General features: G+C 57.4%; 3 protein-coding genes across 9 annotated transcripts; 2 read left to right on the plus strand and 1 right to left on the minus strand.

Annotated features, from left to right (window-relative positions):
* Nucleotides 1-87: 87 nt before the first annotated feature.
* NOP2 (NOP2 nucleolar protein) lies at nt 88-8,912 on the plus strand. The gene is made up of 16 exons (XM_061418133.1): nt 88-170; nt 434-543; nt 1,952-1,997; nt 2,174-2,262; nt 2,451-2,683; nt 3,604-3,659; nt 3,783-3,943; nt 4,058-4,257; nt 4,404-4,493; nt 5,298-5,385; nt 5,463-5,603; nt 6,088-6,227; nt 6,353-6,442; nt 6,576-6,698; nt 6,803-7,031; nt 8,145-8,912. The coding sequence occupies exons 2-16, from the start codon at nt 438-440 to the stop codon at nt 8,813-8,815; spliced, it is 2,463 nt and encodes an 820-aa protein (XP_061274117.1). The 5' UTR covers nt 88-170; nt 434-437; the 3' UTR covers nt 8,816-8,912.
* Nucleotides 8,913-9,006: 94 nt separating this feature from the next.
* IFFO1 (intermediate filament family orphan 1) lies at nt 9,007-21,588 on the plus strand. 7 transcript variants are annotated; one of them, XM_061418141.1, is made up of 10 exons: nt 9,363-10,212; nt 13,810-13,870; nt 13,963-14,058; nt 14,929-15,069; nt 15,290-15,298; nt 16,282-16,460; nt 16,564-16,684; nt 16,970-17,065; nt 19,931-20,061; nt 20,513-21,588. In XM_061418141.1, exons 1-10 carry the CDS (start codon nt 9,440-9,442, stop codon nt 20,619-20,621), a joined length of 1,716 nt encoding a protein of 571 aa, XP_061274125.1. In that variant the 5' UTR covers nt 9,363-9,439; the 3' UTR covers nt 20,622-21,588. The 7 variants fall into 7 exon arrangements, with proteins under 7 accessions (XP_061274122.1, XP_061274124.1, XP_061274119.1 ...); XM_061418135.1 differs by lacking the exon at nt 15,290-15,298 and having other exon boundaries at nt 9,360-10,212; nt 14,929-15,075; nt 16,306-16,460; nt 16,973-17,065; XM_061418137.1 differs by lacking the exon at nt 15,290-15,298 and having other exon boundaries at nt 9,362-10,212; nt 16,306-16,460; nt 16,973-17,065.
* A 772-nt stretch (nt 21,589-22,360) lies between these two features.
* On the minus strand, nt 22,361-26,845 carry GAPDH (glyceraldehyde-3-phosphate dehydrogenase). The gene is made up of 12 exons (XM_061418145.1): nt 26,585-26,845; nt 26,265-26,305; nt 24,379-24,478; nt 24,183-24,289; nt 23,974-24,064; nt 23,753-23,868; nt 23,579-23,660; nt 23,248-23,399; nt 23,083-23,161; nt 22,901-22,984; nt 22,718-22,815; nt 22,361-22,622 (listed from the first exon to the last, which is right to left on the minus strand). Exons 2-12 carry the CDS (start codon nt 26,285-26,287, stop codon nt 22,553-22,555), a joined length of 1,002 nt encoding a protein of 333 aa, XP_061274129.1. The 5' UTR covers nt 26,288-26,305; nt 26,585-26,845; the 3' UTR covers nt 22,361-22,552.
* Nucleotides 26,846-26,979: the final 134 nt, after the last annotated feature.

Below are 26,979 nucleotides of genomic sequence, written 5' to 3' on the forward strand. Positions count from 1 at the left end.
CGGCTTCGCGCCGGCCCGGCGAGCAAAAGTTCCGGCTTCCTCATCTGACCAGAAGGCCGGAAGAGGTGGGACCTTGGGGCGCGCAGTGCGGCTGCGCGAGACGTTTCCGTGGTGTGGCGTTTGATCTCCTGGCCGAGCCGCACGTGGATCTCCGTGCCTGTCTCTTCCAGGTGAGCCGAGGCTTCGGGCGGGTCTGAACTAAGTCAGGTGAGGGAGAGTGAGACGCTGACTTGAATTGGGACGTGTGGAGGGGCACCTGGGGCGTGGGACCCAGGGCCTGGGGCTCAGCGTGGAGTGGAGGTTTGGCTAGGCCTCGAGGGGCTAGGGGGCTGCTGAGTCGAGGTTCTGATGGAGTCAGTGCCCTTTCCTGATCGTCTGCGATGTGCCTTTCTCTTTCAGCACGTTTACCATCTCCCGTTTTTGTGTTCCCCAGGACCATGGGGCGCAAATTGGACCCTACGAAGAAGGAGAAGCGCGGGCCGGGCCGAAAGGCCCGGAAACAGAAAGGTGCAGAGACCGAACTCGCCAAATTCTTGCCTGCAGGTAAGGGTCAGGCGTGCTTCCCCTCCTGATACTCCCGCTTTTGCGTTATTCTTCCTTTATAGCTTAACTCCTTCGCTTTTTTGGTCTATGTGTTCATTTTCTGTTCAAACAGAACTTTGTAATGATTTACCAGAAGACTAGTATGAATGAAATACTCTTATTAGCATTTAGAACTTAGGGAAGATGCAGCAGGGACAAAAGAAGCTATGCAAGGACAGGTGTGATTCAACGTTGAGGGAGTTGCCAGGAAGGGGCAAGCCATAGACTTAAGAGAGCTTAAAAAGATTCTGTAAAGAAGTTGGGTTTTGGAAAAAATGGGTGGCACTGTAGCAAGTGGAGGTTGGGAAGGGGGCAGTCCAGTCACTGTGAACTGCGTTGTGGAGGGGATGGAGATGATAACCACAAATCTGGTTCCTGCATAATACTTGGTTGTCTACTGCATGGAAGACAGAGTGGGAGGGGAGAAGGGGCAGGTAGTTCATGTCTATCCTTGTATAAAAGATGTGATTAATTGAGGTGTTGGCAAGTGCTCCACACTGTGCTGAACTCTTGGAGCTCATATCACCACAGTGTCCTGTGAGAGAGGTGCTACTTAGAAAGTGGATCTGAGGGTTTAACTTGCAGACAATTATCAATTGTCCATAATTGATAATTATCAAAGAGCTGGGATTTAAATGTTAAGTTATTTAGAGAATATATGAACAGCAGCAGTTGTGGAATCTGTGGTTGGTAACTGACTGTATTGTTGTTTAGTCGCCTCAGTCGTGTCTGACTCTTTTGGACTGCATCGACTGTAGCCCGCCAGGCTCCTTTGTCCATGGGATTTCCCAGGGAAGAATACTGGAGTGGGTTGCCATATCCTTTGCTAGGGGACGGAGCCAGGGATTGAACTTGTGTCTGTTGCATTGGCAGGTGGATTCTTTGCCACTGAGCCACCAGGGAAGCCCTGGTAACTGATTAGTTGAGAGTAAAAGAAAGAGCAGAAGAATCGGTGTTACCAGAATGGTGATGATACCATTGAAATCAGTCTGGAGGGAGGCCCAGTTTGGATTTGGTTGGTGAACAACCAGATGGAGATCGTCTCCTTGGCATCTGTTAGCCGGCTCCTGGGAGAGCATAATGGTGTGTGTGCTCTGTCACCCTTCGTCACGCTATGGACTGTAGCCTGCAAGGCACCTCTGTCCATGGGATTCTTCAGGGAAGAATACTGGAGTGGGTTGCCATTCCCTTCCCCATCCCAACTCAGGGATTGAACCTGAGTCTCCTGCATTGCCGACGGATTCTTTATGGTCTGAGCCACCAGGGAACCCCCAGAGCACAGTGGAGTGGGTTACTGTTTACTCCCTTTAACTAGATCCTAGTTGTTTCTCCTGTAATCTCCTATTTTGATTGTTTGTTTTTTAAACAGGTGGTGATGAAAATTCTAAAAGGCTGTCAAGTCGTGCTCGAAAGAGGTGAGTGTGTCCAGACCTACATTACATGGATTAAATCGGTCCTGCTCGTCTTTCAGCATGTGATCCCGTGTGATCAAGCTGATGGGAGGGCTGTTGGGGACTGTCACATTTCCCTACTCTGGGAGGTGGCAGAGCCTGGAGGTGTGTACCGTTTTCCACTTCTTACGTGTTTTTAGGGCAGCCAAGAGAAGGTTGGGCTCTGCTGAAGCCCCTGAGACGAATAAGTCCCCTGGGGCCAAACCGTTGCCTGGAAAGCTACCAAAAGGTCAGTGAAAATAAGAGCTGGGTGCTACGTTAGGAGTCCTCTGGGTCCTAGGGAAGTAGGGACTTGCTGAGCATTTCTGACATGAAAGGAACAGCCAGAGGATATTCTCGGGGGTAGAGAGGGCAGGTTCCATCAGTGTGTGGCTGCCACCGGTCTAGGATTCTGCAAACCCTTTGGGGTCTCTGCAGGAGCTGTCCAGACACCTGGTAAGAAGGAAGCCTTGTCCTTATTTAACATTGCTCGAGGCAAGAAGCGCCCAGCACCAACCCATAGCAGTGCAGGGGAGGAGGAAGACTCTGAAGGGGACGGTGTGGTGAACCAGGAGGACCTCTGGGGCTCCGAGGACAGTGATGCCGGTATGATAGATGACTATGGAGCTGGCTCCAACTCAGAGGATGAAGATGAGGATGACGGTGAAGAGGTGAGCTCCATCCCTCTGGATCTCCCAGAAGTGATCCTTGCCTTTTATTAGAGTCTTTCCAGATCACTTTGACTGTCTCTCAGTGATGAGGGTAAGCCTGAGTAGAGAAAAGGGACTTTGGTGTGCCATCACTGTTTCAGAGCACCGATTACCTCCTCTCGGCACATGTGCAAGTTTAGAAGAGCCATAGGGATAGAGTACTTTGAAACATGAGATTTTCCTTTTGATACAGCAATTCTACCTTAGGATCGTGATCCAGAATGTAGACAAAGGTTTACTTGTTAAAGTATAAGAAGTTATTACGTATTATACAGTTCATATATTTGTGTCATTAGAAAAGTTCAAGCAAAATCCAGTAAAGTGTCCACTTGTACCCCTTATCCACAACCCCCCTCCTCTCTACAGAGCTACCATTTTGAAGTTTCCAGGCACCGTCCATGTGGACCATAATGCCAAAACTCTGGAAGCTTCCAAAATGTCCAATTTACTTAAGTGAATTAAAGTTCATTCATATGTGAAATCAACATTTGGCCAATATGTCTGTGAAAATGCTTGTGTTCTAACTGTGAATGAGAAAGGCAAGAGGCAAACTTGAAAATGCATCGTGATTTTAACTGTGAAAAATGACGTAGAGTAAGTGTGGAGGGAAATACAGCGAAACGGGCACCCTCGGCAGTTTTTGTCCCCACCCCGTGTACATATGGTGTGGGAAGACCAATATAATAAATGCTTTGAATCCCTCGTTTTAATTTCAACAATGGTAAATATTGTGCCAAGCATACAGTCACTTTTGTAGGATCTGTACTTCTTTGTGGGAGCAAGAGTTAGGTTTGTATTTAGGAAAGAAACAGGTGGGAAGTGTTCTATGGGCTGCTGGATGGGCCGGCTTTGTACCTCCAGCGACTTGTCTCTCTTTTCAGTTGTTGCCCATTGAAAGGGCTGCTCGAAAGCAGAAGGCCCAGGAAGCGGTTGCTGGGTGAGTTGTGGAAACTCTTCTTCATGTGGAGTGTAGGCAGCAGCTGGGGAGGAGGAAAGCTCAAGGAACGAGGAGGTGTTGGCTTTGATCTGTGAGCCACCCTGCTCCTGGACCTGTGTGCAGGGACCAGTGGAGCGAGGCAGAGACTGATGAAGAGGAGGAAGAGGAGCAGGTGTCTGCAGAGTCAGGCCCCAGAGAGGACGAGGAGTCTGAAGGGGGCCTGCAGATCAATGTGGACGAGGAGGAGCCTTTTCTGCTGCCCCCTGCTGGGGAGGTGGAGCAGGATATCCTTCCAGAGCAGGGTGTGGGGGGATGTGTTTGTGAGAAGGGGTTTCCAGGCCTGCCATCCCCCCTCCCCATTACAATCACACCGGGAAACAGTTCCTTAATGGGCCCACATACCCAGGCTCCAGACTTGCAGCGTGTTCACAAACGCATCCAGGATATAGTGGGTGTGCTGCGTGACTTCGGGACTCAGCGGGAAGAGGGTCGGTCTCGCTCGGAATACCTGCAGCGGCTTCGAAAGGACCTGGCCACTTACTACTCGTACGGCGACTTCCTGCTGGGCAAGCTCATGGACCTCTTCCCTCTGTCCGAGGTACCCACTCATTCGTCTCTGATGCTGTTCCTGCGTTTCCTTCCTGTTCCCCCGTGTAAGGAGGTAGCTGGCCTCCTGGCCCTCTGCTCTCCTGGTGGAGCCCCTTGGCCAGCCTGACCCCCTCCTCCCGCCATCCTCTGTCCCAGCTGGTGGAGTTCCTGGAAGCCAACGAGGTGCCTCGGCCCATCACCCTCAGAACCAACACCTTGAAGACCCGGCGCCGGGACCTTGCTCAGGTGAGGGGTGGGAGGCAGTGACTTCTGTGCACCCAGAGACTCCTGCATACCACCCTTAGCATTTACAGCCACAATCCAGGGGGCGAACTTTGACAGGCCTGGTACCAAGCTGGGTCAACCTGCCGGCTCAGGGCCGAGGACCCCTGTGGAGTGGGAAGTTTGTCCCCTCAGCCTCTGCTCCCTGTGACTGGGTGGTGATGGAAGTGCTGCCTCACAGAGAGATGGGTGGAGTTGTCTGTCTCATCAGTCATGGGGAAGCTGGTGAGACCGTGATTCCTGCCTGCAGGAAAAGACAGGACACACAGGCCCAAGCAGTATTGGAAGCTCATCATTTCCAAGGGTTCCAGGTTAATAACCTGGGGTCTCAAGGTAGTGGTGTGGCCCTATGTGTGGCGTGTCTTCTGGTGCTAGTTAATCCGACAGCTATCTTTAAAGTTCTTTCACCAGTAATGTTCAACTGATGGCAAGGGGGCTGAGGCTCTTGGAAAATTTGGTTCTGCTTCCAGGAGATGAAATTTTCGAGCAGGAGCTGGCAGTCTGCTCCACGGGAATGGAGTTCAGACCTCAAGCAGCTGGCAGTCTGCTCCATGGGAATGGAGTTCAGACCTCCCCTGAGGCCCAGGAAGGGGAGACACGGGGAGAGATGGGAGAAACGAGTGTTTCTCCCATCCGTGCCGACTGCATCCTGACTGAGCTTTAGGGCTGTGGTGCCACAGGCCTCTGACATGGCCACGTCTTCACGTCTCCAGCCTCTCTCAGAGTTGACTTCAAGGTTCTAAAACCTTCATCCGTCTTAACCTCTAGGCACTCATCAATCGTGGAGTTAATCTGGACCCCCTGGGCAAGTGGTCCAAGACAGGACTTGTGGTGTATGACTCTTCGGTGCCCATTGGTGAGTGCGCCCCCGCCCCAGAGCCCTTCCACCCCTGCCCTCGTCCCAGCACGTCACCTGCAGGCTGTCCTCCACAGGGGCCACGCCTGAGTACCTGGCCGGGCACTATATGCTGCAGGGGGCCTCCAGCATGTTGCCTGTCATGGCCTTGGCACCCCAGGAACACGAGCGGATCCTGGACATGTGCTGTGCCCCTGGAGGAAAGACCAGCTACATAGGTAAGAGGAGGGGCCGGCAGGGCGAGGACCCATCCTTAGGAAGCAGGGGTGGGGTCAGTGACTCGAGGGCACTCAAGAAACAGCCCCAGGCGGCCCAGCTCTAGCCCCACGGTTGCCTTTTCCTGCCCATGTGACCTTGGGCAAGGCCCTGGTCCTCTGTAGAATGGTGAGGTGATGGTGCACGGGTTGGCCTTTATGTCTTGCTTGGATCTTGAGAGTTACATGTGTGTGCACAAGTAACCGTTACATACAGTTAGTTGTAACCATTTAATTAAGCTTGGAAGAATAACTGAGGCTGCTGAGTAACAATGGAAAAACCACCCTGGCAGGTTTGCTCATCACAGGGCCCAGCACAGACTGGGTGGACAGCGGGGAACATGGCTTTCTGGGGAAGGGCTGAGGCTTTGCCAGCAGGGGGAGGGGAAGCCCAGCAGGTGTGGAGGCAGAAAAGCTGCAGCTGAGCCCCATGCCCTTCTCCCTTCAGCCCAGCTCATGAAGAACACAGGGGTGATCCTCGCCAACGATGCCAATGCCGAGCGGCTCAAGAGCGTGGTGGGCAACCTGCACCGGCTGGGGGTCACCAATGCCATCATCAGCCACTACGATGGGCGCCAGTTCCCCAAGGTGGGGCTCCCACTGGGTGTCTCTCCTCCCCGACTTCTGACCTCAGGATGTTGAGACTTGCCCCTGGGAAGCTCATGGTATGGTTCCATTGCCCAAAATACCCTCTTCACCTCCCCTTTCCCCAGGTGGTGGGCGGCTTTGACCGAGTCCTGCTGGACGCTCCCTGCAGTGGCACCGGGGTCATCTCCAAGGACCCTGCCGTGAAGACGAACAAGGTGCAGAGGGTGGGGGACCAGCTGAGAAGCCTTGGGGGGGTAGCTGGGGGAGGGCGCGCCCCGGGCAGCAGCGCTCTCCTCCCAAAGCATCCTGTTGGGATTCCAGTGCCTGGATCTCTCTGTCTTGGGGCAGGACGAGAAGGACATCCTACGCTGTGCCCACCTGCAAAAGGAGCTGCTCCTGAGTGCTATCGACTCTGTCAACGCCACCTCCAAGACAGGGGGCTACCTTGTCTACTGCACCTGCTCCATCATGGTGAGGCCTGTTGGGGTGCGGGAGGGAGCTAGCCTGGGGCTGCCATGCCCTCAGCACCCCTTCAACTCCAGCTCTGCTTTCCTTCCGTCTCCCCCACATGTCAGGTGGAGGAGAACGAGTGGGTGGTGGACTATGCCCTGAAAAAGAGAAACGTGCGCCTGGTGCCCACCGGCCTGGACTTCGGCCAGGAGGGCTTCACCCGCTTCCGGGAAAGGCGCTTCCACCCCACGCTGCGCTCCACCCGCCGCTTCTACCCTCACACCCACAACATGGATGGCTTCTTTATTGCCAAGTTCAAGAAATTCTCCAATTCTATCCCCCAGTCCCAAACGGGTAAGCGATTTGTTTTTTGCTCTCTTCGTCTCCACCTTTGCTCTCTCCCCCTCCAGAGGCCTTGGAGTGTGGCTGCAGGGAAGGGCGGGTCCTTGCCCCCCTAGCTTAGCCTTGAATGCTGGGGTGAGCGATCCTTTTCATTCCAGCTAGAATTGGTCCCAGGCCTGAACCCCAGTTGGGTATGTTAAAGGGTTCGCGTGGATCGAGCCCTTTCCTCAGTTGTGCCAGGTGGCTGCAGTTGTCAGCAGTGAATGCTCTCCAGCGGGGGTGTGGTTTCTTGGCCCAGGGCAGCCTTCCTGGTAACAGATCTCAGCCTCATCAGCACTGGGCTGGTGCAGGACTCCTCAGAACTGTCAGTTCTCTGCAATCTCAATAATTGCAGCTGGTTTTCTTGGCTGTCTTGGGGAGTTTGGGCTGGGCCATAAAGGCCAGGGTGGGGTTTTCTGAAACAAACCTGAGGGCTCTGCCTCCTGGGATGTCACCCTAGGCTTAGTTGGACGAGGGAGAGACGGATGTCTTTGCACACCAACTTGGTGACTTTTCTCTATAAACAGTGCCTCTTAACATGAGTCACACTTGAATGTTAACACATTTCTTCAAGAAGTAGCAAAGTACCCTATATATATATTTTTTTTTTGCTGTAATTTTAAAGATACATATTCAATATGTCAGTCTTCATTCATGAAGACTAGCTTGTTTTTAGTTACTCTGTGTGCCTTTTTATTTTTCTGTATCTCATCAAAAGCTGCATGGAAGAAAATGTCTTTTCTGATTAAAGGAGAAGCCCAGTGCTTCAAGTTTGTTCAGGATTCACCTCCTGCTGGCCCCCAAGGGGCACAGCTTCCTCTGCAAACCTTCTGGCCCATGGATGGGTAATGGTATCTTCTCTTTATTAAAGATTCGAATACGACTTGAGTAGAGGCTAGGTGAAACTAAGTAATCTGAATCTGGGTGATCTGCTCTTAGGTGCTGCCCCTGTTGTGTGGGACACTTGGCCAGGAGGTAGCACCCAGGAAGTCTCCTTACTTTAATATCTCTGCTTTTCCTGCTCCACTGATGATCATGACCCAGTGATGAGGCCTTATTTCTCAAACTGTTTAATTTTAACTGCAGGAAATTCTGCGACATCCACCCCCACAAACCCAGACTTGCCCAATGTGAATGGGCAGGTGACCCCCAAGTCTGAGAGTGGCAGCCCATCTACCAAGAAGGCTGGTCAGGCAAAGCAACGGCTGCAGAAACAGCAGCATCCCAAGAAGTCTTCCTTCCAGAAGCAGAATGGCATCTCCAAAGGGACGGACACAGAATTGTCTACTGTGTCTGCTGTCACAAAGGCCCAGGCGTCCTCCAAGCTCCAGGACAGTAGTCAGCCGCCCGAAACAGCAGCAGTGGTCAGGGAACCAAAGGAGGCTGGGAAGCTAAAGCAACATTCACCCAAACTGCAGTCCTCCAGGAAAGCTGCCTTCCGGAAGCAGCATGCTCCTCCCAAGGCCATGGACACAGACTTGCCCGCAGCACCATCCCTCTCCAAGACCCAGGCCACACCCAAGCCTGAGGACCGTGACCAGCCCTTTGGAAACACCACAGGGGCTGAGAAGGTTAAGCAGCAGGTGGCAGAGCAACCTTTCAAGAAAGCTGCCTTCCAGAAACAGAATGGTACCCCCAAGGGACCTAAGACTCCCACCGTGTCCTCCCGCAGTTCCAGCCAGCCCCCGCCAGCAAAGAGGAGAAAATCTCAGTCCAGAGGCGGCCGCCAGCCTGCGCTGACTTCAGTGGATGGTTGAACTAGACTGCCATTGTTACAGGGTTGGAACTCTTTCCTCTGTGAGGATGGCTTCCCAACCATGGATGTGAAATTTAATACATGTTTTACAATCTCTGGCCACTGTGTGTTTTTTGGGGGTGGGTACTGGCTTTGCTGCTTAAAGAGCAGAGGAGGGAGGCTGAGACAGGGATCCTCAGAAGAGGGGACAGTGCAATGCACTGAGAAATCAGGTCAGTTCCCGGGAACCCAGGGAAGGTGGTTCATGGAGTCAGAGCTGGGTGTTTGGACTTGGGAGGGAGGAGGGCAATAGGGATGTAGATGGATTTGGTGCCACCAGAACCACGCAGTACTGGAGGACCTGGGTTTCAGTCACTCAGCCGCTGTCTGGATTCCGGGCACCGGCCGGGGTCCGCTGGGCTCACGGCTAAGCCTCAGACCCGGAAAGGTCTGTCCAGGTGCCAGCCTTCGAACGAGCCTTTCATTGGCTTACCCCCTGCCCTCCCCCGCCCCCATGACCTCTACCCCTCCCGCCGAGCCGTCTGATTGGCTGTTCTGCGTCCCCCTGGCGTCTCATTGGCTCTCCTCCCTCGCCCAACATCCCTGCTCCCGCACGGGTTTCTGTCTCCCAGCAGAAAGCGCAGCCATGAATCCGTTATTCGGCCCCAACCTCTTCCTCCTCCAGCAGGAGCAGCAGGGCCTGGCCGGACCGCTGGGGGACCCCTTAGGAGGCGACCACTTGGCCGGCGGCGGGGACGTGCCCCCGGCGCCGCTCGCCCCGGCCGGCCCTGCTCCCTACTCGCCGCCGGGGCCGGGCCCGGCGCCCCCAGCCGCCATGGCGCTCCGCAACGACCTGGGCTCCAACATCAACGTGCTCAAGACCCTCAACCTCCGCTTCCGCTGCTTCCTGGCCAAGGTGCACGAGCTGGAGCGCCGCAACCGACTGCTGGAGAAGCAGCTGCAGCAGGCGCTGGAGGAGGGTAAGCAGGGCCGGCGGGGCCTGCCTCGCCGCGACCAGGCCGTGCAGACCGGCTTCGTCAGCCCCGTCCGACCCCTGGGGCTGCCCCTGGGCTCCCGGCCGGCCGCCGTCTGCACCCCGTCGGCGCGGGTCCTGGGCTCGCCCGCGCGCTCACCGGCCGGCCCTCTCGCGCCGTCCGCGGCCTGCCAGCCAGCGCTCTCCACCTCCGCCTCCACCGCCTACTCCTCGTCGGCCCGCTTCATGCCCGGCACCATCTGGTCCTTCTCTCACGCCCGCCGGCTCGGGCCGGGACTGGAGCCCACTCTGGTGCAAGGGCCTGGCCTGTCGTGGGTGCACCCCGACGGGGTGGGCGTCCAGATCGACACCATCACGCCCGAGATCCGCGCGCTCTACAACGTGCTGGCCAAAGTGAAGCGCGAGCGGGATGAGTACAAGCGGAGGTAGGGACCGGGAAGGTGGGGACGGGGCTCAGCTCAGGCCACACTCAGCCGCGGCTACCTGTCCAGAAGCACAGAGCCGCTGGGGCCCCAGAATAAGGGAGGAGTAAGTATGAGTAAAGTTCCTGCTGTTTAAGGAGGAGCTAGGAAGTCCGCAGATGAGACTGGAATCCACAGAGAATGCAGAAGTCAGGCTCGTGACAGGAAGGAGGAGTCTAGGAGCAGAATCCTGCCGGGAACCCTTGCTTTTCATATAGGCTGCAGCGTTTGCACGGCTGTGTTAACTGTGGGGTTTTATGATGTGTGAAAGGGACGTTGTTCTGAGAAGTCGCATCTGGGCTACCACTTATATCCCCCTGCCAGCCTCAGCCCTCAGAGCGATTTTGTGATATAAGCTCCGAATACTGAGCAAAAGTTAGAAGCAAAAGGTGTACCTTTAATTGGGGAGTCTAAATGCCATGAGAAGCTGGGGGTGGGGGAGGGGGGTGCTGGTTGGGTTGAACCTTGGAGGAGGTGATCCTGACACTGCCCAGGGTTTCCAAAACAGTGTCCATGGTAGCAGCCCCTGCCAGCTCTAGTTCCACCGCCGCTGAGAGGCTCTGGGGCCCTCAGGGCATTTTTGGAAGTTGATCAAAAAAGAGGGTGTGGGGAAGAGGGAATTCCCTAGGGAAAGGTGAAAGGCCTGTAGTTGACCCAGGGTGAGTGAAAGCTGGGGGGGATCTGAAAGTGCAGAAGGAGGTGTGAAGAGGGTAGCAAGGACCTGAGTAGGAGGAAGCTGGAAACGTGGACACACCAGTGATGGACTGCCTCACACAGCACAGCTGGGGCAAGCCCTGTTGCCCTGAAAATGAAGCACTGGCTCTCGGCAGGAAATCCTGCAAGGTAGCCCAAGGGGCCCGAGGAGGGGATGCGATGCAGGAGCGCTGGCTGCATCAAGGGGATCCCCTAATAACCAGCCTGTGAGGACAGAAGCTTGAGTACAGCCAGCACTTTGTAGACTTTGTGCCCAAGGTACCATGACTGAAGACCAAGGCGATGAAGGCTCAGGGGGAGGCTCTGCCTTCAGGTTTAACCTCTTAATGATCTACTCTGACCCCTTGTGGACAACCCTGGGAATTACCCTTCCAGCCTGGTAAAGCGGAGATTTGTGTCTGGTGGGGACTGGCTGAATGTTCTGGGGAAGGACTGCTGGGTCTGGCGGCGACCTTCAGGGATCTGTAACCGGCCAGAGTCTAGCAGACCACAGACCAGCCGACTTTCTGAGGTTGAGTTCTGCCCTCATGCTGGCTGGCTTCTTTAGTGGCAGTTTGTGATTTAAGTGTCCTTGGGACTCTCAGCTATCCCCAAACCATCGTTTAGATCCACCCAGAACCATTCTGCTCCTGCCCCACCCCCTGCCCCTGCAGGAGTTAATTGACACAGTCAGCAGTGGAACATGGACAGTTCTGGAATACATCCATAACCACAGGAACAACTGCTGTTGTTGGGGCGTTTTGTTTTTTTCACTGGCAGAGTATCCGTCCTTGGTCCAGCTGTCCAGGGCAGCAAAGAGTTATTCCTCCGGGACTGATGAGCTCATGGCTCTGCAGCACACTGCTGTGCAGAGGGCCCCACGGCCAGGCTTGGCTGGTACGTGACACCGGCAGTCACTCATTCTTCCACCCCAGATCCCCTTGCCCTCGTTCTGTCTCTTTCCAGCGGCTCAGACTCCGGTCTGTAGTCTGGAAGACATGGGCATAGTCTGAGCACTGAACTGGAAAAGAGCTGAGGCCTCCTAGTTCTATGTTCAGCTCCCCTGCCAAGAGTGACCTTGGGTGTGTCTCTTTTGGTCTCAGTTTTTCCAACATCTCCCTGGGCCAACTACAGCGAAAACTCGAGGATGCTATGTATATTTGGAAGAAAGGTGTTCACTCAATGTCGAATACGATATTGCTCAAATTCTACCCATGCTTAGAGAACCTTATAAGTGAGCCCAGCTTTGAACAGAGGTCAAAATAAACCCACTCACGGGAAAATCTGGCTGGAGTACGAACAGAATTCTAGTGAGGTTCCAGATGGTTTATTTTCAGATTTTTTTTTTAAACCCTGTAAGATTTTATTAATCTTCATCCTTACCTAACTTCCTTGAGTTTCTCCCTGAAACAGTTGAGTTCACAGTCCCACCCTTCCTGGTGCGTGTTCTCCAGGGTTACTGTCCCCTGGTCAGTCTTGCTTGCTTCCTCTAGGGACACAAGGACCCCAGGGTCCTCAGGGTATCACATCCCATGCCCTCATGTTGTAGATGGAGAAACCAAGGCCCAGAAAAGCTGCAGGTCTTATCTAAGAAAACACATAACCTGAATGGGAATGCCAGAATGCAGGGGGAGGAGGACTGGGGGCCTCCAGGGAAGGCTGGGCCCGGAGCCAGGAAGGCGGGAGCGGGCCTGCTCTGAGCTGGCGGGTGGAACCAGGCTGCCTGCCTCCTCCCCACCCAGCCACCCAGGAGGGGCAGCCGCGGTGATGTTGAGGAGTTATTATTAGGAATACTGCAGTGCGGATGTGAGTGAGGAACAGGAGAGCAAGGAGAGATGGGCCCGGAGGAGGAGCCCCGGGAAGAGAGATGGAGGCGGGGAGGAGAGGACCAGACCCCAGGCCTGAGTGTGTGTTCTCTGTGTATGTTAGGCCGCTTTCTAACCACCTTTCTGGGCGTTAAAGCTTCTCTCCCGGTGCAGTTCCCCTTCCTTTCTCAGTCTGGAAGAAGTCTTTCCAGGATGGGGAAGAAGTGCTGGGCTATTATGTCAGTGGGGTCCGAGGAGTCTGCTGGTCCAGCCAACATCAACCCTAAGTCCAGGTGCTGCCCTGCCACTGCCCTTCTGCCTCCGTGATGTGGAGGGGGACATGCTGGCTTGCTCCCGGCCCTGGGCAAGGCCCCCGCCTCGGCCAGGAGTGTTTGTTAGCCTACTCCTGGTCTTAGGCTCTGCCTTCTGCAGCTCCGGAGGTGCCACCTGTGGTTCTCCCACTCTTAACAGGGGACTTTTCTATGCTCCAGTTTCCCTCTCCCCCTGGGTGTGGACGCCTAGTGATCCCAGCTTGTGCCCGGGCACCTCTATGCAGCCCACTGAGGGCCTCCGGGTGGGCAGTTTCCAGAGCTCGTGGGGGTGGACTTCGAGCACCTCCTACCAGGCTCTTGACCAATGCCATTGATGCCCTGTGTGTCCTGCAGCTGCTTTTGCAGGGTTAATGGTCCCACGGGAGGCAGGGCAGCTCTGTTCTGGTGCAGGCAGGAGAGCAGGAGCCCGGATCTGTGGACTGAAGGTGGGAGACCGGGCTGGGTAGTGTGGGCAGGAGGAGGGGTCAAGGCTGGCAGGACAGCCGGTCGGGCCGGGGCCTGAGCGGGACGGGCCCTGTGAGGGCACAGCGCAGCCACAGTTGGGTGCAGGGCCAGAGGTTCTGGGAAGGCAGCTGTGAGCTGGGCGGTGGGCGCTGGCCAGCAGCCTGGAGCCACACATTCCTCCTGTTGGGGAAGCCGACCCAGGGCCCTGCCTGAGCCAAATAGGTGGGGGGTGAGGGCGGAGGGAAGACGGCCCCCGCACCCAGGTGCTCGCCCTTCACTGTCCGCAGGTGGGAAGAGGAGTACACGGTGCGGTTACAGCTGCAGGAGCGCGTGAACGAGCTCCAGGAGGTGAGGGCCGCCCCGCCGCCCTCCTCACCATCCTTTGCCTGCTGCTTACTGCCCGCCTGCCGCTCACCTCCGTTGGTTTCTCCTGACCGTAGGAAGCCCAGGAGGCTGATGCCTGCCAGGAGGAGCTGGCCATGAAGGTGGAACAGCTGAAGGCAGAGCTGGTGGTCTTCAAGGGGCTCATGAGCAATGTGAGTGTGGCCTGGTCATCGCTTGCCTCTCGTGCCAGCCCCGCACCAGCCTGGGCTCAGCCCCGAGGCTGCCTGAGGCCTGGGAGCAGGCCTTTCTAGTTTCGCCTGTTCACCACCCGGCGTCCCAGTTGATGTGCTTCCCCTTTTCTCCCCCTTGCCTGCCCCCTAACTCAAGAGGAATGAAAGTCCTCTTGGCCTCCATGGCAACTCGGGCCTGTTTGCTCGCAGTGTGGCCCTGGGTGACATCCTGACCTGCTCTGCCTTGTCTCTGGGTCTGTGGAATGGGATAGGATTGAAAGCAAGTGCTTTGCAGGATGGTTCCAAGGTCACGATGTTTGTAGAGGCAGGACAGCAGCCGCTGAGGGTCAGCTAACATTGTCCTTATGATTTTTTCTCCAACGCTCAGAGCTCTGGCTGTGTGCTTAGTCACTCGGTTGTGTCTGACTCTTAATGACCCCATGGACTGTAGCCTGCCAGGCTCCTCTGTACATGGGGATTCTCCAGGCAAGAATACTGGAGTGGGTAGCCGTTTCCTTCTCCAGGGGATCTTCCCAACCCAGGGATCAAGCCCAGGTCTCACTTATTGCAGGCAGATTCTTCATCGTTTGAGCCACCGAGGACTAGTCTCTCTCTTTCTCTCTCTGGGAGTCTGAGTTCCAGGAGGAGCCCCCTGCATATGCACCAGGCGCTGGCCCATATCCTCTAGGGGCGCCATGTGGCCAAGGAGCCAGTCATCCTGGGCAGACCACTGGGAGATAACCAGGTCAAGGGGTGCCTTCTGCCAGCAGGAGCCATGTGACTGGGATGATGAGGGGATATTGCTCATGATGTGGTGGGACCCCCTCACTGCTCCCTGCGCTCCCCACACAGAACCTGACCGAGCTGGACACGAAGATCCAGGAGAAGGCCATGAAGGTGGACATGGACATCTGCCGCCGCATTGACATCACTGCCAAGCTCTGCGACTTGGCTCAGCAGCGCAACTGCGAGGACATGATCAAGATGTTCCAGGTGAGGGTTGCCGGCGCCTCGCCCCGGCCCCGGCGGCCCCACCTCACTGGTGCCCGAGTCCCACAGGGGAGGCCAGAGCCGGGCCCTGGGGTCGAGGCTGGGGGGCGAGGGACGGCCTCTGGAGGGGTCCGGAGCTGTCTCTAATGCCGTCTCCCCCTCCCCTCTCTCCTGTCTGCCTCCTCTCCTCTCTGCCTTTCATCTTCTCTTGCTTCCTCCACAGAAGAAGCTGGTTAGTTTTGCTCTCACACAAGCTTCTCAGCTCCCTGGGCCTCCTGACCCGCTGGGCTCTCAGTGCAGCGCCCCCTCCATCCTCCTGCTCTCCCTACTTCTCTCTCCTTTTCTCCCCCTCCTCTCTCCCTTCTCCCCTCCCCCCCCCACCCTCATTCTCTGGCTCCATTTCTCTCCCCCCTCCCCTCCCTCTCCCCTCCCTTCCCTCTTCCCTCCCTCTATTCCCCTTTCTCTCATTCTCTGGCTCCATCTTTCTCCCCCCCTCCCCCCCCTTCTCTCTTTCTCTGGCTCTTATCTCTCCCCCTCCTCTCCCCCTCCCCCTCTCTCCACTTCTCCTCCTTCTCCCCTCCCTCCTCCCCCCTCCCCCACTTCTCTCACTCTCTGGCTCTCTCTCTCTCCCCACCTCCCTCCCTCTCCCCCTTCCCCTCCCCTTCCCCTCCCCTCCCCTCCTCCTCCTCCTCCTCCTCTCCTCTCCCCTCCCTCTCTCCCCCTTACTCACTCTCTGGCTACATCTCGCTCCCCATTTCTCCCCCACTTCTCTCATTCTCTGGCTCCATCTCTCTCCCTCCCTTCCCCCTCTGGCTTCCAGATCTGGATGTGACTCAGGTTCTGCTTTATCAACTTCATACCCCCTTCCTCCTTGCGGCCTGAAACTTCCCTCTCAGTTCAGTCATTTCACTAGAAGACTTTTTTTAGAAAAGAACTCCTCTGGGCCATTCCGCACATCTCACTCTGGTCCCGGCCAGCCATTTCCCCCGATCTTACTGCTCTGTTTTCTCTGTCTCTCGTCTGTCTCCTCCTAGTCTGCAGCCCCGGCCCCACCCGCGTCTGTCTGCCTGTCTCGGTGATGCTGGTGTTTCTGTTCCGTCTTGTAACTGTGTCTTCTCTCTGTCCGCCCGCCCTCCCCGCTGGTCCCCGCTTCCCTCCCTCCCGGCCGGCGCCCCCCCTGCCCTTCTCCTCACGCACCCGGCCTCGTCTCTGTAGTCTCTGCACTTGTCTCCCATTAAGGTCCCGTCCATGGGGGGGCGGAAGCGGGAGCGCAAGGCCGTGGAGGAGGACACCTCCCTAGCGGAGAGTGATGGGCCGCGCCGCCCCGACGGGGATGAGGAGGAGAGCACAGCCCTCAGCATCAACGAGGAGATGCAGCGCATGCTGAACCAGCTGTGAGTCTGCCCGGCCGCCCCGCACCTGCCCGAGGCCGGAGCCCCACAGCCCCACAGCACCCGCCCCACTGGCTGCCCTGACGCCCAGGCTCCCTGTCTCTAGGAGGGAGTATGATTTTGAGGACGACTGTGACAGCCTGACTTGGGAGGAGACGGAGGAGACCCTGTTGCTCTGGGAGGATTTCTCGGGCTATGCCTTGGCCGCCGCAGAGGCCCCGGGAGAGGTAACCAACCTCCCGGCCTTGGGCCCCGGCTCCTCCTCCCTGGGCGCCAGGCCCATCTTTTCACCCGCCGGCCCCTCGGAGCTCTGTCTTCCCTCTGTGGCCGCCATCCGTCACCTGCTTCCTCCTCGTCCTCAGTCCTTGTCCCCAGTCTTCGTCCTCGGTCTCTCCAGCTTCCTTTAACCTCATTCTCTGTCTCTCTCTCTCCCTCCCTGGCCTTGCCCTGTGGCTCACCGTGTCCCATCCATCCCTCCCCTCTGCTTCCCCCACCTTCCCTTTCCACTCCAGCAGCCAGAAGACAGTTTGGAGAAGGTGATTAAAGACACTGAGTCCCTCTTCAAAACCCGGGAGAAAGAATATCAGGAAACCATTGACCAGATCGAGGTAAGGCTGAGAGCTGAAGCCGAGGGGCCCCGGTTCTCGGGGGGTCCTGAATGGTACTGCAGGACACCAGGGCCTCTCCGTTTCCTCCTGGCAGGAGAAGGGCGATCTCCCCACTGGGTCCTGAAGACCTCAGGCTGGGGAGGGGAGCGAGGCAGACAGATGTAGGTTCCAGTCTCAGCTCTGTGACTTACTGCCGCTCTGACTTTTATCAGGCCTCTTCTCTCTGAGCCTGCTTTTTTTTTTTTTTAATATTTTTTTCTTCAGCTGTGTCAGGCCTTAGTTGCAGCACGTGGGATCTTTGATTGCGACCTACGGATGCTCTAGTTGTGGTGTGTGGGCTTAGTTGCTCTGCAGCACGTGGGACCTGAGTTCCCTGACCAGGGATCATACCCGAGTCCCCTGCGTTGCAAGGCAGACTCTTCACCACTGGACAGCAGGGAAGTCCCGAGCGCACTTCTTGGTTGGTAAAGTGGGGTCTTAGCAGTACCGCCTTCAGGGGCGATTGAAGGTCAGGCGAACTCCAGTGCAGGTGGAGTGTGGGGCATCTGCCTGGCAGTCAGCACCATCGCAGCCACTGTGATCACGGTTGTTACTACAGTCAGCGCTGCATCGGGGTCCACGCCGCTGAACTTGACCTTCACCGCAGCCTCAGCTCAGCCTTCGAGCCATGGAGGAGTCTCCATGCTCATTCCCTCACCTGGAGGAACTTCACCGAGCTGGCGAGTGGAGCCGGTGCTTTAATGTAAACTCTAGGCTGGAGGGGCTGACAGGAAGAATTTGTGACACCTGGGATGAGGGTGCTGCGGCCAAGATGCCACGTGATTCCGGTGACCCCGAGGCCAGAGCCTGAGGGGTCCTTTTCATGCACTCTGTAGTTGAGGCTGGGGGCTTCTAGAACGCTCTGCCTCTCTCCAGGCCCACCCACTGCCCTCACCGAGGCGGTGGCTCCTGAGGAATTATCTTCCTGTATCCTCATTCTTCCAGCACACAGCAGCTGCCCTGTTTCTTTAAGCAAAACCTGCTCCCATTGTTTACTCCCAGGCAGACTGACACTCAGTTTTAAAGACACAGCTGGGGGGACCTTTCCGGTGGTCATGTGGTTAAGACTCCATGCTTCCTCTGCAGGGGGCATGGGTTGGATCCCTGGTCAGGGAACTAAGATCGCATGTGCTGCACAGCCAAGAAAAAGGAAAAAAAAAGAAAAGGTACAGCTGGATATGTGCCACCAGCTGAAGAGCTGGGAGGGGGCCCCCACTCCTCTGTCAACATGCATCCTGCTCTCCCCCTCCTCACTGCACCTAGGAGGTCCTGAGGGGTCGGGAGGCTGTTGCTGCTGGCTGTCCACCCGGGGCTCCGGAGGTCCTTTATCTCAGTGACCTTGGGCCTGCAGGGACCCTGGGATGGAGGCAGGGACCATTTCCATTACTGGATGACGAGAGAGACCCAGGCCCAGGTCTCTGCTCTCGATCTGCTCCCAGCCTCACCCCTCCACCCTGCCCCACCGCACTCGCCGGCTTTTCAGTGTGGCCTTTGGGGTCGTCTCCTTCCCGCAGCCCTCTATAAACGTAGAGGCTGATGGCCATTGTAGCCTCGTGTTCTGCTGGGACATGTTGGGTTCATTTCTTCCTGCTACCCCACTGAGTGCTGGGCTCCCAAGCACAGCCCCCAGCACTCCCCTCTAACACCAGCTCTCCCGAGGGGCCTGGGTTGGGGTGAAGGAGGGAGCCAGTCTGGACAAGCGCTGGCGGCACCCTGCTTCTTTCCTGGACTGAATGAATGGTCAGCTCCTCCTGCCCCTGGATGTGCTGCTGCCGGGGGCGCGCCTGAGACCCCAGCTCTGGAACCAGGGCCGCGGTCCAAGTTGTGCTCACTGGGGCTTCTGACCCACCCAGGCCACCATCTCGCCCCATGTCACTTTCCTAACTGTCTCTTTGTCCGGTCCTGTGACGGTTTGCTTTTCCGTCTGAGTTCCCATCCTTGTGGCCCAGTTCGGATCATTCACGGGTGGTTTCTTGCCCTTTGTCTTTGCTCTCGGGCAGTCAAGCACATCACCCTGGGCAGTTTTGTTTTGCCCCCACCCGCTTCCGGCCCCTATTCTTTGTCCCCAGAACAAAGGGAGGCAGCAAGAGCGTCTGCATCCCAGATTGTTCATGGTCTCCGTGCCTGCCTCTCAGTTCCACCACGGAGCCTGTGGGCAGAGTCAGGCTCTGGGAAGGAGACTGTGTTTCCTTGACTCTGAACCCCGTCTTTTCACACGTAACAGTCCTTGACTCAGGCCGCAGCTTGTAGCCAGTCAGACATTCAGCGAGGCAGGCAGTCCTTCCACCCGTCTCTGAAAAGAGCTTACATGTGAACGAAGTAATGAGAGGAAATCGGTGGTGAGAGCGGAGCCCCTTTCCACAGGGCCCAGCTGGCCCTTGTGCCGACAGTCTTTGTAGACTCTTCTCGAAGTTGAGTAATGGCTCAACTTGAGGGTGCACGCAGGGGTGGGTAGGCCCCAGCCTGGAGCGGGGCCTGTCTGTGGGGGACAGTGCTGTATGGGCAGAATAGGCCCCTGTGGGGAACCCCAGGAGGAGGCCGAGTGCCTCAGGAACGTTCTGCCTCTCTAGGGCCTCCGCCCCCTCCTCACTGCTCTTGCTGTGAGTCTCTTCAGAGAACTCTGGTCTCCTGCATCAGACTCCTTAGCAAAAGCCTTTGTGGGCGAGTTTCCCCAGGGAACATGGAACGATGGCGTATCCAGTGCCTTCTGCCTCGAGCTGGTTTAGTTTTGAACCTGAGCCCTTCACCTCCTTCATGGCTTGGCGGGTTAGCCTTCTGGGAGCGCGGGCAGGGGCGGTTGCTGACCTGATGGCCCGCCCCCCGCAGCTGGAGCTGGCCACAGCCAAGAACGACATGAACCGCCACCTGCACGAGTACATGGAGATGTGCAGCATGAAGCGGGGCCTGGATGTGCAGATGGAGACCTGCCGCCGGCTCATCACCCAGTCCGGGGACCGGTGAGGGCCCCCCGGGTGCAGGTGGGGAGGGGCAGTGCCTGGCGCCCCTCAAGGGTGAGCCCTGAGACCCACCCTCTCAGCAGATGGAGGATACAGGAGTCCATCATGGTTGCCTGGCTGAAACCTCCCCATGCCCTGCCTCTGCTGGTTCCCCTGCTTAGAAAGGCAGCTGAAAACCCAACAGTCACAAAACTGTTCCATAGACGCAAAACTGGGGCTGCAGAGCGTCTCGGGGTCCCCAGGTTGAGGTGGGGACTGTCTCCCCCCTCAAGGTGGACTGGGGGAGGTGGTGTCCTCCCCTCCCCACTCCCTCGCCCTGTGGTCCTCCTCTGCCTGAGACATTACTCTCCTGCCCACCTGGGCATCATCAGGCTGGGATGGGCAGGGGTGCCAGTCCTGACGGGACTCCTGCCTGCCCTGCCCCAAGGTTACAACCAGTGTTTTTTTCTAGAAAGTCTCCTGCTTTCACTGCGGTCCCGCTTAGCGACCCGCCGCCACCGCCGCCAAGCGAGGCTGAGGACTCCGATCGTGATGTCTCCTCCGACGGCGCCATGAGATAGGGACCTCCTCGTGCTCGGCCTGCCTGCCGGGACCGCCGCAGCAGAGGGCTGGGGGCTCACAGAAGGGAAGCCCATGTCCTGCGGCACCAGTCTGGCCCCGGGGACTGGGTGCTGCTCCCCGGCTTCCTCCCTCAGTCCTCGGCCCCTCCAGGGCTCCGGGCGTCTGGAGCAAGGCTTGGCTGCCCTTTCCGGGCCACTCCCTGCACAGCCGGCCCTCCTGCCTCCACGCGGGTGTCTGCTGCTTTCCCACCTGTAATGCTGCAGGAGCGCTTGTGGCCCCTCGCCCTCTCCACCGAGTAAGCAGTGTGATTGTCCTTCCTTCCTTCCCTGTGGCCTGGGGTCAGCTGGCCGTCTTGATTCCATACTGGTGCTAACTGGCCCAGGCACCGGTATGAAGGGGAGGAGGCCAGACCTTCCGTGGCTTGTGCAGCAAAGAAGGAAGCCCTCCATATCACAGGCGGACTGAGTGGGTCTGGGCAGGGTGCGCCTTCCTCCCTGTTCAAGTGCTCATGGCTGGCTGCCCGTCGACAGCAGTGACGTGGCTCTGCCCCTTCCCTCGTGGGAAGTGCCACACGTTATAAGGACCTTAGTGCGTCTGGGCAAGGCAGCTTTTAGGTTGACTGGGTGCAGTGTTGTGGAGAGAGAGACAGAAGCTCCTGTTTGTCTCCGTCACCACCGGGTGGCAGAAAAGTTGAAACTGCGTTGTGTGGGAGTGGGTGGGCAGGCATGGATGTGTGCGTGCACACGTGTGCTCAGGGTCTCGGTTTCTTCAAGCATCAGCTGCAGGTGTCCTCCGTGTCTCACACACGGAGACCCAACAGGCTGAGTGAGAAGACGTCCCAGACTCAAAAAAGCTTGGAGAACTGGGGCAACGACACCGAGGGTCCCTCCGCGTCACTGCCTGAGGCAGACTGGGCGGAGCTGATGTTTGAGTGGAATCTAATGAAACTGGCGAGTATTTATTGAACGTCTGTGTCACTGTTTCCAGCACTTTCTGGTGGTGGCTACACAGTCCTCTGCAGTGTATGCTGCTGCGTCGCTTCAGTTGTGTCCGACTCTGTGCGACCCCATAGATGGCAGCTCACCAGGCTCCCCCATCCCTGGGATTCTCCAGGCAAGAAGCAGTGTGTGCTAGTTCCCAGCATTTTCCAACACGCAGGTGCAAGGCAGATGCGGAGATTGGAACTTGAAAATAATGGTGCCTCAGCCCAGGTTATCAGCACCAAGTCTGTCCTGCTTCCCAGTAAGACTACACACCTCCACCGGTGACAGACAACCCGGAAGCAAAGCCATCCCAGCCCTCCCCTTCTGCAGATCCTAGGAGCTGGGCACCTGCCTGGTCATACTGCAGGTGGTCACTAGGGCACAGACACTGAGACAGAACTGGGACCTAGTTCTCCCAGGCTGGCCATGCTCCACACTGTTGCAGAGGTCAGCTAACTAACTGGCTGGAAGCCAGGTGGACTCTGTCCAACCTGACTTCCTGTGCCAGTGTCACCCTCAGGGGGCAGGGCTGCAGACAGTATGGCTTCTGGATACACACCACCAGGCCGTTCCTGGGTTCAGCCATGGCAATCTGGCACACATTGGGGCCCAGAGCACCCAAAGGGCTCAGGGAGGAACCCAGGATATGAGGCGTGACCACTAGACCAGGGCAGGGTTTCTGGCAGCTTGGGTGCTCAACTAGTTCAACTTGGCCTCAGCCCAGCCTCCCTCACAGCAAGAAACGCATCAGCAGGCTGGGTATAGGGTACTTTTATTGATGGTACACAAGGCAGGGCTCCCTAAGCCCCTCCCCTTCCTCAGGGCCTTAGAGATGGAAACATGTGGAAGTCAGGAGATTCTCAGTGTGGCGGAGATGGGGCAGGACTCCCCAGCAGCTGAGGAACTCTTCCTCTCGTGCTCCTGCTGGGGCTGGGGGTCCAGGGACCTTACTCCTTGGAGGCCATGTGGACCATGAGGTCCACCACCCTGTTGCTGTAGCCGAATTCATTGTCGTACCTGGAAGGAGAGTGTGAAGGGCTGTTTACCGAGCCAGCCACCAGGGGGCACCAGACCACATGCTGAAGCATCATCCCACCCCCACCCCCACATACCAGGAAATGAGCTTGACAAAGTGGTCGTTGAGGGCAATGCCAGCCCCAGCATCGAAGGTAGAAGAGTGAGTGTCGCTGTTGAAGTCGCAGGAGACAACCTGGGGGAGGAGAGGGCCTCATATGGAATCCCGCCTGGCTCCCGGGAGCCATGCAGACACCAGTCCCCTGACCCACTGACTGTACCTGGTCCTCAGTGTAGCCTAGAATGCCCTTGAGAGGGCCCTCTGACGCCTGCTTCACCACCTTCTTGATCTCATCATACTTGGCCTGACAAGGTAAAAAACAGATGGTCACAGGAGTTCCAGTCTTGCAACTCCCCCGCACTGGCCCCGCAGGCCATCGAAGCTGCTCCAACCCAAACTCACAGGTTTCTCCAGGCGGCAGGTCAGATCCACAACAGACACGTTGGGAGTGGGGACGCGGAAGGCCATGCCAGTGAGCTTCCTGTGGACACAAGGAAGCAGGGTCAGTCTGCACTGCTCCTCCCAGCTCCCTGGGTCCACATGGCAGAAAACAGTCAAGGGTCTTACCCGTTGAGCTCAGGGATGACCTTGCCCACGGCCTTGGCAGCGCCAGTAGAAGCAGGGATGATATTCTGGGCAGCCCCTCGGCCGTCACGCCACAGCTTCCCGGAGGGGCCATCCACAGTCTTCTGGGTGGCAGTGATGGCGTGGACGGTGGTCTGCGGGAGGAGGAGACCACCCACTGGGTGCTCACCAGGCCATGCCCTCCTTCACCTCCCCCTCCCCTGGGGAAGAATTAAGGGACACAGATCGCTCTGAAGGGCTCTGCTCTGCAGGAGGCAGAAGGGTCCCATACTAGCTGAGAACTGAGTGTGTTCAAGTTTCCCACCACTCCTACCATAAGTCCCTCCACGATGCCAAAGTGGTCATGGATGACCTTGGCCAGGGGGGCCAAGCAGTTGGTGGTGCAGGAGGCATTGCTGGAAAAGAGGGAGGCAAGTCAGGGGCACGTCCACTGGGCACCAGGGGGCACTATCAGCCCGCTTCCCCACCTCCTCTCTGCTGCGCTCACCTGACAATCTTGAGGGTGTTGTTATACTTCTCGTGGTTCACGCCCATCACAAACATGGGGGCATCGGCAGAAGGTGCAGAGATGATGACCCTCTTGGCGCCACCCTTCAAGTGAGCCTGCAGCAAGGAGCAAGTTAATTGCACCCGGGCTCTCACATTCCTAAGTCCGCTTTCCCCCCCATCCTCCTGTTACACCCTCCTCTCCAGCCCCTCGCTGCTCACCCCAGCCTTCTCCATGGTAGTGAAGACCCCAGTGGACTCCACCACATACTCAGCACCAGCATCACCCCACTTGATGTTGGCAGGATCTCGCCTATGAGGGAAGACAGGACAAAGCTCAGGGACACAGGGTACCACAGACCCCAGGTGATCACCCCGTCCCAGTGCCTCCTCCAAGGCCAAGTTCTTCCTGTTCCGTCTCTCACACTTACTCCTGGAAGATGGTGATGGCCTTTCCATTGATGACGAGCTTCCCGTTCTCTGCCTTGACTGTGCCGTTGAACTTGCCGTGGGTGGAATCATACTGGAACATGTAGACCTGGCGGGGGGGGGGCACAAAGGAGCGGGGCGTCAAGGGGCCACACCTCAGCCAGGCTCTGACCCCACCTGCTGTGGGGTAGCACTCACCATGTAGTGAAGGTCAATGAAGGGGTCATTGATGGCGACGATGTCCACTTTGCCAGAATTAAAAGCAGCCCTGGTGACCAGGCGCCCGATGCGGCCGAATCTGAGGGGGACAAGAGACAAGAAGGGGTGAGGGGGAGGGGATTCCTCCTAGGCATGGAAGCAGCCCCCGGCCCATTCACCCTCTTTCAAAGAGGCCACTCTGTTACCCCCACGAAGTCTCGCGAGAACTCACTTTATTTTTCTTAAGCAACCCTGTCAGCCCACAGAGTGAAAGGCTCATAGGTAATCAGGCACAAAGGCTTGCCCACCCTCTAGTAATTGGCAATCTGTTGAGTTGATGGGATGGTGCGCAGCTACTGCCACCTACAGGCTGGGCACGTGGCAGGCACATGGCATTCATCACACCTACTCTCTGCAAACGCTTGCTCCTGTTTGGCCTAACTTCGGGCTACACCCTCTGAACTGCAAACACTAGTCCACTCAGCATCACCAAGCTCAAAGGGCAAGAGCAAAGGTCAGCATGAACTGGACGGGAAAACCTACCCTCTCCCCCACAAGAGGAGAGAGGGAAAACTGGTTTCTCAATCCCCTCATCCTGGGGTTCTTTCTGACTTGCTCAGCACCTGTCCTTCCAAGCTCTTTTCCAAAAACCAGGATTGGGAGCAACAGGTATTAGGGAGTAGGGGGGGAAAGGTGGGGGGCGGAGAGCAAAAGCCCAGGCCCCCAGCTGCAGAAAGGTCAGGCAGCTATATTTAACCCCAGCTTAGGTGGAACGGGGATCTGGTTTCTGAAGGATGGGATGGGGAGAAGGGCAGGATTCCCGGGGCTCACAGACACTTAATCCTCCTGGTGACCTTTAAAGCCTGGCCTTTAGGGTGGGGTCAGCTCCAGGCGAAGATGGGGGAAAGGAGCTTCGAGGAGAGCCGGCAAGACCACAGGGGCTGCAGCTCTGGGAGCCATTTTGTGGTGGAAATTTTCTAAGTACCCATCCATGACTCAGCTCCCCCAAGCATGGCACCCAGCCAGGGCCACCACACCTCTCCGGAAAAGGAAAGGAGAAACACCCCCAAACTACAAGACCACTCCCATAAGCCCACGTTTTGAATTCCTCAGAGAACCATCTAGGAAAAGCATCCTCTCATTCCTGGGAGTGGAGGAGGGGCCGCGGAATTTGGCTGGCGGTTTAAGTGATGGTCTGGGGTTACTAGGGTCAGAGTTGAGGTCTAGCTGCAAGAACGGGAAAGCCTGGCCTCACCTAGCCTATGGGCTAAACGTGACTCCATGCCACGAGGCAGGGGTAAAAGCGTTAGTCATGGGCAAGGAAGGCGAAAAGACGGCAAGGCTAAGGAAGGATTCCTAACGGGCAGTTCATTCATTTCCTTCCTAGCAAGTTGCAACATGGCGGCTGGGTTACCGCAGATGACCCCTCCCAGCTGGTTCTGTGCGCAGCTGTGCCTCCTGCACCCTCGGGGCCGCGCCTGCTGGGGGCACGGGCTAGGGGGGTGGTGGGGGACGGGCTCCTCCCAGGCACGTGACCCCGCAGAGCGCGAAAGGAAAGAAAAGAGCCCCAGGTGCGGGATTAGGGGATGCGGCCCAAGCAAAAATTGGAATCTCCTGTGTATCTGCCGCAAGGTGGTGGAAGGTTCCGCAGGGGCGCAGTTACAGGAGGCGCAAGAGCCGGAGGTGGGGGGCACACGAGGCCTTCGAGGGCCTCCTCCAGGTCTGAGCGCTGACCTTGAGTTCTCCTTGCGGGGGGCGGTGGGTACGACCACCCTATTCAGGTTCTCCTCGCGCTTGCAGAGACCCGCTAGCGCAATGCGGTGAGGACCGCAAGACTACCCGGCCCCACCCCACTCCACTCCACTCCACCCCTGCCCGTAACTCACCCGTTCACTCCGACCTTCACCATCTTGTCTCAGGGATGCGGCTATGGGCAGAGGAAGGTGAACATTAGAGCGCGGGGCAAAGAGGATGGAATCCCGCGCTGACCACCTCTCCCCACCAGCCCCTCCCCACCCCTCCCCCCAAGCCTCCATCCCCGACCTGCGCTTCCGCACGTCCTTCCTCCCGCCCCTGCAATGCGGGGAGCTGGGCGCGATCTGTCGACCCCAGCCCCCGCAGCCGCACACCCGGCGCGCGTCCCCCTCGTCCCTTTTGGGTGGGCCTATCCCCAGCCCTTTGTGGCTCCTCTCGGCCAGGCATTTACCTGGCACAGCACAGAAGTTACGGCTATCTGTCGAACGGGCAGGAGCAGAGAGCGCAGGAGGAGGCTGCAGCCCGAATTTATAAGGGAGGGGGAGGCGGGGAGGGGCGTGGTGACGCGAGCCCGCCTCGCCCAGTCCCAGCCCCCGGGGTGCGGAGGCCTGAGCTACGTGCGCCCGTAAACTCGCGAGTAGTCGGCCTACCGCTTTTTTGGGGGGGGAGGGGTGGGTGGTCCGCCAGATTCTTGAGATGTGCACGCACCGCGCGTGTGGGCTGAGGACGACGTGGGGGAGGGGACTGAGACTGGCCGGAAGGAGGGGGGGGGACCGACGATGGTGACTGGTGGGGAGGGGGGAGCACTGCGGGAGAGTAGTAAACTCGGGGCCGGAGGCCCTGGTG

This window comes from Bos javanicus, chromosome 5 (assembly GCF_032452875.1).
Source record: "Bos javanicus breed banteng chromosome 5, ARS-OSU_banteng_1.0, whole genome shotgun sequence".
Classification (NCBI taxonomy): Eukaryota; Metazoa; Chordata; class Mammalia; order Artiodactyla; family Bovidae; genus Bos; species Bos javanicus.